The sequence below is a fragment of the Capricornis sumatraensis genome, chromosome 6, assembly GCF_032405125.1.
Source record: "Capricornis sumatraensis isolate serow.1 chromosome 6, serow.2, whole genome shotgun sequence".
Taxonomy (NCBI): Eukaryota; Metazoa; Chordata; class Mammalia; order Artiodactyla; family Bovidae; genus Capricornis; species Capricornis sumatraensis.
The window spans coordinates 55,409,196-55,423,028 of NC_091074.1; the positions used below are offsets into that span (position 1 = coordinate 55,409,196).

General features: G+C 39.6%; 1 protein-coding gene across 14 annotated transcripts in view; it reads right to left on the bottom strand.

Annotated features, from left to right (window-relative positions):
- The window catches only part of TRPM3 (transient receptor potential cation channel subfamily M member 3), a 927,399-nt gene that overhangs the window by 593,582 nt on the left and 319,984 nt on the right, over window positions 1-13,833 (bottom strand). For 10 of the 14 annotated variants that reach the window (XM_068974646.1, XM_068974645.1, XM_068974644.1 and 7 more), the window contains exon 1: window positions 6,738-6,914. The exons of the other annotated variants lie outside the window; for them this stretch is intronic. In XM_068974646.1, coding sequence (XP_068830747.1) covers window positions 6,738-6,914 — 177 coding nt within the window. Of the gene's footprint in view, window positions 1-6,737; window positions 6,915-13,833 lie in introns of those variants that run through there. 14 annotated transcript variants of the gene reach the window in all.

Genomic DNA, 13,833 nt, shown 5'->3' on the forward strand with positions numbered 1-13,833 from the left:
ATGTCTGGCTCTAGGTGAGAGACCACACCATCTTGATTATCTGGGTTGTGAAGATCTTTTTTGTACATTTCTTCTGTGTATTCTTGCCACCTCTTCTTAATATCTTCTCCTTCTGTTAGGTCCATACCATTCCCTAGGGAAGTTTAAAGGAACATATGCAGATGCTCCAGAATCTTGATGATATACACTATCTTTGGGAGCTCTGGTTCACAATCATATCTCTATATAAATGCAACATAATTTTTTTGAATTTTTTAGAAAAAAATCTAAAATTGTATGTCATATGCCTGAATAAATCATGGAAATAATACACAGGGAAATCTAAAATAGATAAACAGTAGAAAAAAAAGCAACAAACATTCCTTCACTTTATGATGATACATCATCTGTAAACCAAAACAGGGCAGCTGAACTCAATTACTCCTGTATCTAAATGATTTTTTATGATTAAACGTTTTGAAAACTTGTGAACTGTTTCTGAAAACCCTTTTGCTCCTACTGTTAACTAACACATAATCTGTTCTGCCCAGATGCCAGCAAAAGAGAGAAGGCATTTAATTGAGCTTTGTTGAATCTAAGGCAGTTTTTCCTCAATGTGTGGTCCTTCTAAGAGCTGTTCATATCAGAATCACTAGGAGAGCTGGTTAAAATGCAAATTTCTGGACCCACCAGCTACCTATTGAGTCAGCATCCTCAGGGGTGAGCTTGAATATCTGCTTTGCTTATAAGCTCGCCAAGTGATTTTTTAAGCTTTCTTAGGATTTCATGTATCATTCACATGTTCTTTCACTCATTTATTCTTCAATAAACATTTACTGAATACCTTTTGTGAGCTACTTTTTCATGTTAGCTAATGGAAAAGGAGACAGTTGTCTGCAGATGAGCTTGGAGCCAGTTGAGGTTATACCAACAGACTTAGATGCAGGTGGGGAGAATTTGAAGCCACTGCTGAAAAGGCAGTGTTCACACCCTTCTCTCCACAGGAAATCATCTGCAGGGAAGGCAGAACTGTTGCCTTTGAGACAGACTTTGTTCCATTTTACTGACTCCACAAGTCATCCTTAAGCCAGATGCCCTGGGCTTGGACAACCCAGCTATATCCTCCCTTGTTCTACAATGACCACACAGTTTCATTCCTTACCGCACAATACTGGGTATCAGAAGGCAGAACTCTCCAGAGACACAGGAGGGTTTCTTGGTGCCTCAGGAATTTCCCTCAGGATGTCCAAGGAACATTTCACAAAAAGGCGAATCACATGGTCACTGTTCAGCAGCTTGAGTTGAAGCCACCACTTGAAATGCACCACACAGATTTTGTCTCTCCTGGGTTTTAGTTTGGGTACATTTTTTTTTTTTTCTTATTTTCTTAAAGGGAATCTGAGCCTGGCATGCTGAGATGGAAAGATAGAAGTTTATTAGCAGCCCTTAAAGTTTTGCCTAACCACACACTGTGTTTTCCTAAATGCAATTTATTCTTAGGCTTCCCATCTTTAAGGCACTTAGTGGAATTGGTCCATAACCAGTTCCCTGATCTCACTCCCCACCATTCACGAACATGTCTAGATATAGTAGGTATATGTTTCCTCTCTTCCTGTGGACACTCAACTGCTACTCACCGACATGTGGTTCAGGAGTGTCTGGTCCCAGCTAAACAAAAGCTCTGGTTTATTAATATTATTCTACCTGCCATATAAAGATACAGAATTTTAGATGTGAAAAGGAGTCCTTAAAAGTAACAAATTTAAAACAAATCAAAATGAATCTCAACATAATTGTCTTCTAAGAGTTTGAGAATAGCAAAGGGAAGTCAGTATCTGCTATGTCTGGCATCAACTGTAGAAAAAAAGACCCAACTCATTTTGTCATCAGGATCTTGCTATGCTATGCTTTAGGGACAATATAACGGACACTGGTTACCATGACATGAAATTATAGGAGTAGAAAACACTGTGTACTTGGGCAGAATTTGGGATCTCGTAGCCTAACTTGATCATTGTTCTTTCAATTATTTCTCTTGTGTTATACCCAGTTCACTTTCACTAATCCCTCTTTTGATAATAAAAAGAGAGAAAGGAGAGGGGAAATGAATTAAAACTCTGAGATATTTAACTGGATTTCAAACAAATGGGAGTTTACTAGGCATTGTTTTATCAGAGCAAAGGAAAAAACCATCTTAGAAAACTTTAAGTGATATTACTGATTATATATTATTTACATCAAAGAGTTCTGCTATCAGTGGGACTCATCCCATCAATGACATGAAATGACATTCCTTACTTTTGTCTCAGTCTCATTAGCATCAGTAAGTGGCATACCCTTTCTAGCTCACCAAAGAATCACCGAGTTCTGTCCTTCCTTCTCAGAATCTTTATTCTCAGACACTGGAACCACAATCACTGGGACCACCAGACAGCAAAGTAAGATATCTCAAGAAATTCTAAATTCTTCCTTCTACCACAACTAATTGATTTAACAATGCCCTATTTATTTTACCTCCATTACTTTTGCATTAGTCCTGCTGTTGTTATTGTTCAGTCACTAGACAGTAAAGAATCTGTCTGCAATCCGGCAGACCCAGGTTCCAACCCTGGGTTGGGAAGATCCTCTAGAAAAGGGAATGGCTACCCACTCCAGTATTTTTGCTTGGAGAATTCCATTGACAGAAAAGCCTGGAAGGCTATAGTCCATGAGGTTGCAAAGAGTTGGACATGAGTAAGAGACTAAATGTATTACCCCTGGTCCTTATCAACTCTTCAGGCCTCTAATTTAATCTCTCAGCTTCCAGTCTCACCATCTCCTATGCATTCTAGACACTACAGTCAAAGCAATCTATTTAACAGCTGGATCTAGCAATCACTTTGCTGCTAAGATCCCTTTAATGGCCCTCCCTAGTTTTCAGTATCATTGTCAACTGCCTTGGTTTAGTGGGTAAGGCCCTCTATGATCTAAACTCTGCTGACTGTTCTAGCCCTCCTTCCATTTTAATATCCAACCCAGTTTAATTACTTTTAGCCTCAATAGACTACGTTTTTCCATGCCCACACAGCATGGCAGCCTTTTCCATGGGGAATCATAGCATTAAATCTAAGTCAAGATTTAAAGTCTTTATTTTAAAGAGAAGGACACCAAGTTACAGAGAGGTTAAGTAACTTTCCCAAGGTCACAGAGGTGGTTAGAAACATGAAGGAATTAGGATTCATTTTTTTAGACCTAACTGTCCAAAGTACAATTTCTCTAGTCTCTTTCTGACATTGATCTAGTGGCAAAGTAATACTCTTTGTTTGAAAATCCTAAAATGATGCAGATTATTTGGTCTTCATCAAGAAATTGGCTTAAATGTATTTATCCAAAATCTGTTACAAGTGCACAACTTCCCTTTCCCCCAAAGCAACCTATTTTTCAAAGGCCCCCTTCACTAAATCTACCAAGATTTCAATGCAGAAAAAGCTGTCTGCTCTAACATTAATATTCAAATTAAACAGAAGTAACCAAAATAAAATCTCCCAAAGAAAATAATGGCAGAGACAGACCTTAAAATGAATATAAAATATGCTAAGAATATTCTATCACTGAAATAAATTTGACTTTCTGCGATTAATATTAAGATAAATCTTGAAACATATCAAAATGAAGCAAATGACAACTGAAGAGAAACAGATTGAAAAGGGTCACATTTGAAATGTATCCGTTTGAAAACAGCCTCTGATTTTTGGCTATCATCATCATGTGCTTGTCCAAAAATTCATTTTCAAATGATATTCCCAAATGCAATCTCAAATTCAAAATGTAAGTTGGCTGGCATGTTCAAAATTTTCTCTGAGATGGACAAAATAACAATACAAGATGTTTTCAGAAGGAATAATAACTATATTCCAACACTCATTGGGTTTAATTTGTGCTTCAGATGCTGGCCTCTCCCTTCTAATTCTTTACTATCTTGTTTCTATTAAGAAATGGGAAATACAGGAAACAGGATTATGAAGCCATTTCTAAACATTAGTGTGGTACTGAAGTAAGTTAGCAAAGAAATGCATTTTCCGGGAAAGGACAGGGAGGAAATTGGCTCACACCCAGTCTTGTCAGAAATGGTGATTGATCTGGGTTTAGTCGAATCTAATCATGCCATCATGTCCTAAACTGCATTTATGGCTAAGTCAGGGCATTGGAAAGGGCATATTGCATCAGAAAAAGGCTTGGAAGAGGAACGAAAATTACCTGTTGAATAGGAGAATTGGGGTTATTAGCTTACAGTTTCAATAGACTCCAGAGAATCCATCCATTATATTAGCATGGTGGTGGCAGTGTGAGGGAGACAGAATAAGAGATTGAGGGGGGCGGGAGGGAGGGAAAGAATAAGCAGAAAGGGAGGGAAAGAATAAGCAGAAAGTGGGGAAAAGAACAGTACAATTATTGCTATTAATATTTAATTTATAGACTAAATCAGGAAGAACACTGGCCAAAAGATACAAATGACTACTCTGGAACTTCCATTTTACTTGAAATATAAAAGCAGGGCAAGAACACACAGGAATTAACATAATAAAGACAAAACAGCAACAATCTGGAGCGGGAAAATTACACAGCATTCATATCCAGAATGCTGATAATACAATAACTCATATACAAAAGCAGTGTTTTTTTCTTTCTAAGTATTACTGAAAGAATTTTGTAGTACTTTTCTTCAAGTTTGAAATGTGTTCAATATCTAAAGTCTTCTAAGACATATAATCTTCCAAAAATACAGATGTTGTTTGAAAGGAAAGTTCTCTAGTAAAACAAATCCTATCTTTCAGATATTGAGAGAATTTGAAGGGCAGTCATTAATGCACCTTTTAGATGAATAAAATTTGTTATAAAACACCGTGTTCATAAAGGATGGTAAGACTGAGATGTATGGTATTGGTATAGTATTGACAGTGTTGCTGATATATAACATGAATGGTACTCACAGTTAAAAAAGATGAGAGCTCTTCTAAAAATAAGTAATCTACCCCAAAAGAATACTTCTCTGCTGATTTTATGACAAGCAAATAATAAATATCATTTTCCATTTAAAAATTAGAGTATTAATGAATAATATATTGAAGGTAGTATACACACACCTGTTAAAAAGTCATTATATAAGTTCAAAAACATTACTTCAGGGAAAAGCCAATGAATGATTTAAATGAAAAATGTTTCTTATTGCACATGCAATAGCTGAAGTCAATTTTTTCAGTCATAGTTAGGTTTGCCAAGATACTCTTCACCCTAGACCCCAGATTCAGGAGTAATTCTGGAGGAAAATTTACATTTGTTAGTCCCTGGCCTCATTCTTTTTCATGCCCTATCACACATGTTGTTCCAACACAGCAAAAGCCCTTATATCCAAGGAAGCTTTTCTCCTACTCCCAAACCTCCTTTTCCTCCAAAAGACTCTTTCAAGGAAGCAAACCACCACCATAACAAAATGATGGGTGTTTGAATACAATGTGGGTGTAACCTTTGGGAAAGTTAATCAGTTTGTGTTGAACAGGATAAAGGAACCTCAGACAGGGTTAATGCATGCATGCTCAGTCTCTAAATCATGTCCGACTCTTTGCAACCCTATGAACTGTAGCCCTCCAGGCTCCTCTGTCCATGGGATTCTCCAGGCAAGAATACTGGAGGGATACTGGGTTAATACTCCAATGCAAGAAGCCACTTAGCTGTATAGAACTAATTGTCCACATCAAACTTGACCCAACCAGAACACAGATTCAGAAAGAAAAATGCTGTAAGTGTAATTTTTTCAGTGATCATTAATCTCAGTATCATATTAATATGGAAAAGAGGATGAAGAACTTCATCTTGCCTTTTAAACTTCACCTGGACGTGGGAGGGACATCCAGAGATATACATTTTTCCCAAAAAAGTACTACCACATTCTCTTTTCTGAGGGGAAATACTTGTTTTCTGCACCTTTAAATTTTTACTTATATTTCCTTCCCTACAAGGCAGATGGTAAAGATGAATTATCTTGAAGTCGTGGGGACTTTCTCAGTGTTTTTAATATATTTTCTTCTAGAAAGAGAAGTGCTGCAGACACCAGGTAGCATCCTAGCTGAGGTATAGTACTGTTTCTTTTGTGTAACTCAGAGCTAGCGAGAAAGCTGGCTAGAAGCACACACTCAGTATAGATTTAACAATACTTTCCCACCACCGACTTCACTTAAGATACTAAAATTATCATGCCTTAAAAAAAAAAAAGTATGCCAAAAAAGTCACAGTCTGATAAGGTTTGTTCTTTGTCTTTACCTGAGAGACCACCTAAGGACATAGGGCTTTTAAAATAATAAGGAGAATCCTTTGTTCTCTCAGGTTCCATTTAAATGGAAACTGGGTCGAAGGGCTTCCCCAGGGAGGGAAAAAAATCCAGGAGTCAGACACACAGGAGTAAGAGATTTCACTCCCACTACTGTTCCCACCCTCCCAAAGAAGTTAATTAATTCTATTTTAGGGATGTTTGGGGGTGGGGAGCACTCAGGCAGCCCGTTCTCTGCAACCATAATCTCATTCTCAAATGTGGCTGAGACCATCCTCCCTCCCTGACACCATGGGGTGAGGGGAGCTGAGAACCTCTCAATAGCCATGGGCAACACAGCCAGTACTGCAGGAATCTGTACTCCCCAAAAGGTGTGTCCCAGCCCAAGTGCGAAGTTGGGTATTCAGACCTGCAAAGCACAATGAGAGCCATTCAAAGCAGCAAGTTACAGTACCTTAAGAAGTCTGACAGATGGGAGAAAGGCTGCGTGGCACAGCTTCCGGATGGTCCAGTTCAGGGGTCGAGGAGCATCAGTTTGATTCATGACCCCTTCCAAATTCCACCAGGAAAACCAGAAACCGCAAACCTGAGCAATGCCTAGAAAACAAACGGTCCCCCACGACCCTGGCATCCCATGGTCATCTCCACACCTGCGAATTCCATCAGGGCAGAGGCTTCCTGCAACTTGGGAGACTAGTCAAGTGGCATTGAGCCACTGAACCTTCTTAAGAAAGCCACCTCCCCTCTCCCTGCAGCCGTGCTCATGCATACCAAATGTGGCTGAATGGAGGCACACTGCCTGCTGCTTCGGGGAGGGGATGCATGGTTTTGAAGGAGAGGGACAGCCTGCACAGAACAGCCTGTGGTCGGAGTCAGAGCAGCCTGCTCGGAATGCGCGCTCCCTCTCCTGCTCTCCTCCCAGTAAACGCAGGTCAGGCATTGGGGGAAAACCCGGGCCATTTGCTCTGCTCACTTGGTTTGGGGGGGAGCCAGGAAGAGAGCAAAAGGGAACATCAATAAAGCCAAAACGGGGAACTTGCACTTTCTTATACAAAGCATTTTGAGGGCTGGAAATTGGCACAGGGGGAGGGGCTAGGACACAGAAGAAGGGATGCCTCGGAATGATAAGATAAACACTTCACTTTTGATTTATGTGACATCATAAATTGAGAGCTATTGTAAAACGGATCTGCAATAAAAAGAATCTTTGTCGTGTTCTGGGGTTTTTATTAACTGTGAGTGACGGTCCTCACCCTGATATACACATGATATAGATGACAGGAGGTAGACGGGAGAGAGAAAAGCAAACTAACACACACAGTAGAAGCGGTGAGTTATTCCTTTCATAGAAAGCAGTGTAAACTAACGTATGTTTGGCTTACCGTTTAGAAATGGCAGTTTCTAAATTGGGGGTTATCCTCTCCTGAAAAGCCACTTGATACTCTATCTGCAACAAAAGTTTAACCCTTAAGGTGCCACATGGAATGCTTTCTATAAAAGATGGAGTTTCCGGAATTGGGGAATACCCACCCCTATTATTTTCTAAGGATAGCTTTAAGAGAGAGTTGCTGTGCTGGCATGAATAGTCTTTAGGGCACCTATGTTGAGACAGAATAAGGCAACTTTTCAATTTGAAAGCATAAATTAAATAATTTCACTTAGAGCAGTGAAGTTCCAGTGCCTGGGAAGAGGAAGAAGTCACAGCCCACTAAGACTACCCCATCCCCAGGAATCAGACCTTAGTGAGTACAGTCGACTGACTTCCAGCTGCCCAGGAGAACTCCCTCATCCTTAGAGCATTTCTGTCTTAAACTTATTTTCCCTCTTTATGTCCCTCCCTATGATTGTACTGATTTTCAGTTTTTAATTAACTAGAAGAGAATGGTAAATCCCAGCTCCAAGACTATTACGTATTCTGAAGCAGAATTGGAGATATGAGAGCAGATGTGATAACACAGGGACTCTGCTGTAATTCAGAATTTGGAGCAACATGGATCCTCCCTGGAGTGTAATAAATACCTGACACATTGCATTACAATCGTATTTACCTCACAATGCTCCTGTGTTACAGATCTAAGGACACTATTGCAGAAAATCTAGTCTACTGGTAGAATCCAGATGACTGACTTGCCTTGTGGAATAAAATACATGCATCTGATTACATTCTATTAACCGATATTTTAATAGACTCCCCCCAAAACACACACACACACACACACACACACACACACACACACACACACACTGTTCATTATCTGTCATCATCCTCTTTCCAGCAAAGGTTAAAGGCAGCTTAAAATGTTAACATCTAACATGTCTGTGTCTGGTATTGCGCTAGGCACTCTAAATGCATTATGTAAGTTCATATCAGCAATAACCCTATTTAGTACATGCTACTGTCATATTCACATTTCATAGATTGAGCAATTGAGATCTTGAGAAATTAGTAGCTAAGAATTGGGAGAAGGCAATGGCACCCCATTCCAGTACTCTTGCCTGGAAAATCCCATGGGCAGAGGAGCCTGGTAGGCTGCTGTGTATGGGGTCGCACAGAGTCAGACACGACTGAAGCGACTTAGCAGCAGCAGCAGCAGCAGCAGCTAAGAACTGAGGCTTCCCTGGTAGCTCAGATGGTAAAAAATCTGCCTGCAATGCAGGAGACCTGGGTTTGGTCTCCTGGGAATTAACATAACTAATAAAACTGGGATTTAGATTGAAACTAGTCTACAAGACTATAAAGACAAGCTTTCTCTTCTCTCCTACTTCTTTCATAGTTACAGCAGTTAAGGCAGCCACAGCAATTAAGTCCCTGCCTAAACTTTCTGGTGATTTAACCTTACATAAGAGTTGACTAAAAGATCATGAAGAAGAAATGCTGAGCATTTGTTTCAGATCTTTGGTTTGAGGTTGATGTAGTAAAAAAGTAAACCATGAATTCTGGAATCAGGCTGCATGGTTTGAATTCTAATTCTGACCCCTATGCCTTGGGTTTCCCTGGTGGCTTGATAAAGAATCCATCTGCAATGCAGGAGATGTGGGTTCCATCCTTGGGCTGAGAAAATCCTTTGGGGAAGGAAATGGTAACCAACCCCAGTATTCTTGCCTGGGAAATCCCAAAGACAGAGGAGCCTGGAGGGCTACAGACCATGGGGTTGCAAGAGAGTTGGTCACAACTTAGTGACTAAACAACTCTGTGCATTAGTCTTCATCTGTAAGATGGAGATAAAAATGAAACCACACACACGCAAGGCTGTGAAGACTAAGAGAGCTAAGATATCAGTGAATCACTTTGAACAGTGCCTGGTGTATTCTGAGTCCCTAATACTACGATTTATCACCTAGGCAGCAAGTACTGATGCTACTGATGCTACTTGTGCCTGTTAGTGATTTCCTGAAGTCTACACAACTATATATACTTTTAGTACTAGGTAATGAATCAAGCAAGGCATATTAAACCTGACAACTTCTTTTGAGTTACCATGAGTTTAGTTAATAGGGTAAAGAGAAAGGTGGGAGACTACTAGGGCAGTATGGATTTCCTCATGCTATACTGCAGATTTGATATTCATCAGATTATAAGATGTAGCTTTTGGTTAGGCTACAAAGCACCAGCCTCCCTAAGATATTAGATGCTATTAAGAAGTTGGTTCCCTTGCAGCTCTGTAAAAATGCTGAAACACTGCAATTGACTCTCCCCTGCCCCCCACTGTTCCTCACTGTTAAGGACCCCACAAAAAATGACAGCACCATTCCAAAAACACACATCCTTTGATCCTCCTAGCCCCTTTAATTTTTACTGAATAATTTTGGTCAAAGAGAATAGTTAGGAACTCTGTGGAACGGAGGAGGAGGAGGAGGAGGATTCACAGCCCTCTCTAATGGAAATTAGAGGAGTGAGCACAAAACCTCCAGAGACTTGGAGACTACAGCACAAAGATCAAAGAAAAATAATAGTGCATGAAAGGAGGTTTTCTCCCATTGTTGGAATAGTTTGGGCCAAAATTGTTTGCTATCACAACATCTAAAGCAGAGTTTTCAGGATCCCAACCTGCTACAAGAAATGATATTTTCACATGGAATGGTATCCTTCTGGGTTTTAGAGAGGAGTCTAATAAGGAAAGAGCAGAGAGGAGCAAGCCCAGCCCCAGACATCTCCATTTCATAAATCCAAAATGTTTGTTTTACCAGTTTTATGAACATGGATGTTCACAAATCTACAGAATAAATTCCAACAGACTTAGAAGCCTGACATGACCACATTAAGTATCCTCTGAAATAGCAAACCCAGCACATCAAATTTTTGCACTCCAAAGCCTGCCTTTCAATAAACTAATTTTCTTCCATGCTATGTAAGCCCACTTCCCACGGATCATCTTTGTGTTTTATTTGCTGCCTTAATGATGCTAAATTTAAGAATCATGATAAGATGTGAACTGTCTCAATGCTGCTAATGAGCCACAGTACAGACAGGCTGCCTGACTTTCTTTTGAAAACACATTCCTTCTCTTAAAAAAAAAATTATGGCACCCTCCACCTAGCATTGTGCCACTGTGCACACTGTCTCCCCTTATAATTCTTGGATATACAATGGGCTGACTCATGAAAACCTAAGAAAACAGAAAGGAAATGATACGGTATCCTGGTAGTTCAGAGTGTTCCAAACTGCCACCTGAAATGTGTTTTCAAAAAAATATGCTCCAATGTAATTTTTCACAATGTTGTTAAAACACTGAAATTCATTGGTATCTGGACATTAATAGAACAGATATTTCAAGGCTCTCACAGTGAATGCAGTGTACCTAGTTCAAGAGGACGATACACAAACATCCCATAGAAACAGCAGGAACCAGCCCAAGGGTAATAAATCTTTGTGAGTTAAATTCATTTGCCCCAATACTTTGTAATGTCAATATCAGAACCCTGCTTGTTGTCTTTGATAATTCATCACTTTTATCAGAAAAGCATTTGTATTGTAAACTCTGGCAAATTAACATTTTTGTTGAAAAAACACTTTTCCTCTTCTCTAAGTGTTTGTCGCTCAGTCGTGTCTGACTCTTTGTGACCCCCATGGACTGTAGCCCACCAGGCTCCTCTGTCCATGGAATTCTCCAGGCAAGAATACTGGAGTGGGCTACAATTCCCTTCTCTGGGATACCTTCCTGACCCATGAGTGGAACCGGGTCTCCTGCACTGCAGGCAGATTTTTTACTGTCCAAGCCACCAAAGCAGCCCCGGCTTTCTTCTCTTTAATCACACTCAAATTTTAAAATTAAATTTTTAGAAATTTTATATCCTTCAACAATATTTTCTAAGGTATTAAATCTGCTTATAGATTCCACCGATAAAGAACAGTTCTTAACTTAGCTTCAAATATGTTTTCCAAATAGATTACACAATTTTTTCCTACACTTCAGGTGTTTTTCCCCTTTTGGCATCTTTTATAGATAATAGAGTCTAACATGCATTCAGTTCAGTTCAGTTCAGTTGCTCAGTTGTGTCCAACTCTTTGTGACCCCATAAATTGCAGCAGGCCAGGCCTCCCTGTCCATCACCAACTCCCAGAGTTCACTCAGACTCATGTCCATCGAGTCAGTGATGCCATCCAGCCATCTCATCCTCTGTCGTCCCCTTCTCCTCCTGCCCTCAATCCCTCCCAGCATCAGAGTCTTTTCCAGTGAGTCAACTCTCTGCATGAGGTGGCCAAAGTACTGGAGTTTCAGCTTTAGCATCATTCCTTCCAAAGAAATCCCAGGGCTGATCTTACAGTCCAAGGGACTCTCAGAAAGTCTTCTCTAACACCACAGTTCAAAAGCATCAATTCTTCGGCGCTCAGCTTTGTTCTATTAAAATACATGACTCTCTCACTTGAGCAGCTTAAACAACTTTTATGCTGTGTAAAATTAAAAGATCTCAAAATTAGAATAGTTATCTATTCCATGTCTCCCTGGTTCCCTGAATGCTATCCTGCCTCTGCACACCGTGGCAGGTAGTGGGTGAGTTTCTAAGGTAACCCATTCCAAGAGTGGACAGCTCTAGTTGAGAGAAAGTTCTTTCTACAACTAAGATAAAATGTTTCTCCCTGGAACTTTCCAGTCAAGTTTCTCTTCCAGAGAATATTCTCCAAAAGATAGGCAACAAGTTTGACTCAAATCTCCTTTTAACCATACTGGACATCTTGGACCTTTAATCCTTCTTCACATGATGGATTATCATTATGTAAAAACTGTCTTCATATTTATAGTCAATATTATGTTATAGGGCATTTTAAATAGAATGAAGTCTAATCCTCTTAAGTCCCTGGAATTACTTCTCATAATGGTCCTGTAGGGAGCTTTGAGGGGAAACTCACTAATAATTTAGTTTCTTTAAAAATTTTTCTTCATGAATTAATTAGTTTACTGAGCATACAGTTAAAGTAAGCTGACTCTGTCTCTCTCTCTCTCGCTTGCTAAATGAATTGTGCCATATAGAACCTCTGTTACAAAGTGACCTCCATTGTAACTGAAGCCTGAAATGCATGTTATCGCCTCTTTTTTTGCCCCTGACTCATAATGAAGATAGTGATAAGCTACAGGTAATGGGAAGCCACGTTATCTAGAAGTGGGCATGGATTTGTCAGTGTTTCCCTCTCCCTGTCTTTATTGGCTAGCTGTGAAGCCAGATTTAACTCAAACTCAAGTCTCACCTCTTATAGCTATGTAGCTCTCGGTTAGTTACCTCCCAGAGTCTTAGTTTCCATCTTGTAAAATGGAGTCTACAACAGCTTCTGCCTCAAGGTTTTTGTGAAGACTGAAAGCACCTGGCACAATAGGCTTACAGAGTAAACACTCATTCAAGTGTAATTATGATGAATGATAATGATGATTGTTCTCTCTCTCACTGACACGCCTGGCACAACGGTTAAGAGCACAGGCCACATAGTTAATCGCATAGATTTGAACTCTACTTTACCATTTCAGGTAGCTTTGGGAAGTTTCTTAACCTGACTATGCTTTAGTTTTTCCATCTGCAACTTGGGGATAATGATACATACTACCTATACCAAAGGAATATTGTGAAGTTAATTAGCTAATATGTGCAGAGCCCTCAAAAGTGGAACCAGTACATGGTAAAAGCTTAAAAATACTAGCAATTGATTATCAACAATATAAAGTCATATCTACTGTCTTTCCCAAAGCTGCTGCTCTAGGAAAAGCAAAAAACAAAACATAGCACCTTCATTTTCTCCTTTGCTTCTTCCAGTAAGAGGATGAGTAAGCTTCACAAAACACAGAAGAGAACCATATCTGCCTTTACCTAATGCTTCCTTCCTCTCTGCAGCTGGGAGGGAATCACATATTCCAGTAACAGAGTGCAAAGCTTTAATATATAAAACGTTCCAATTGGAAAACACTAAGGTATATCAATAAAAGCAGTTTCAGTCTCATCAAAAATAGAAATATTACATACACACACACAACAAATGTATAACAAGTATTCAAAGGCCAAGAGCTAAATTATACCCTCATTCAAGCTTCAAAACTCTAAAACTTTCATTCACAAAGGGGATT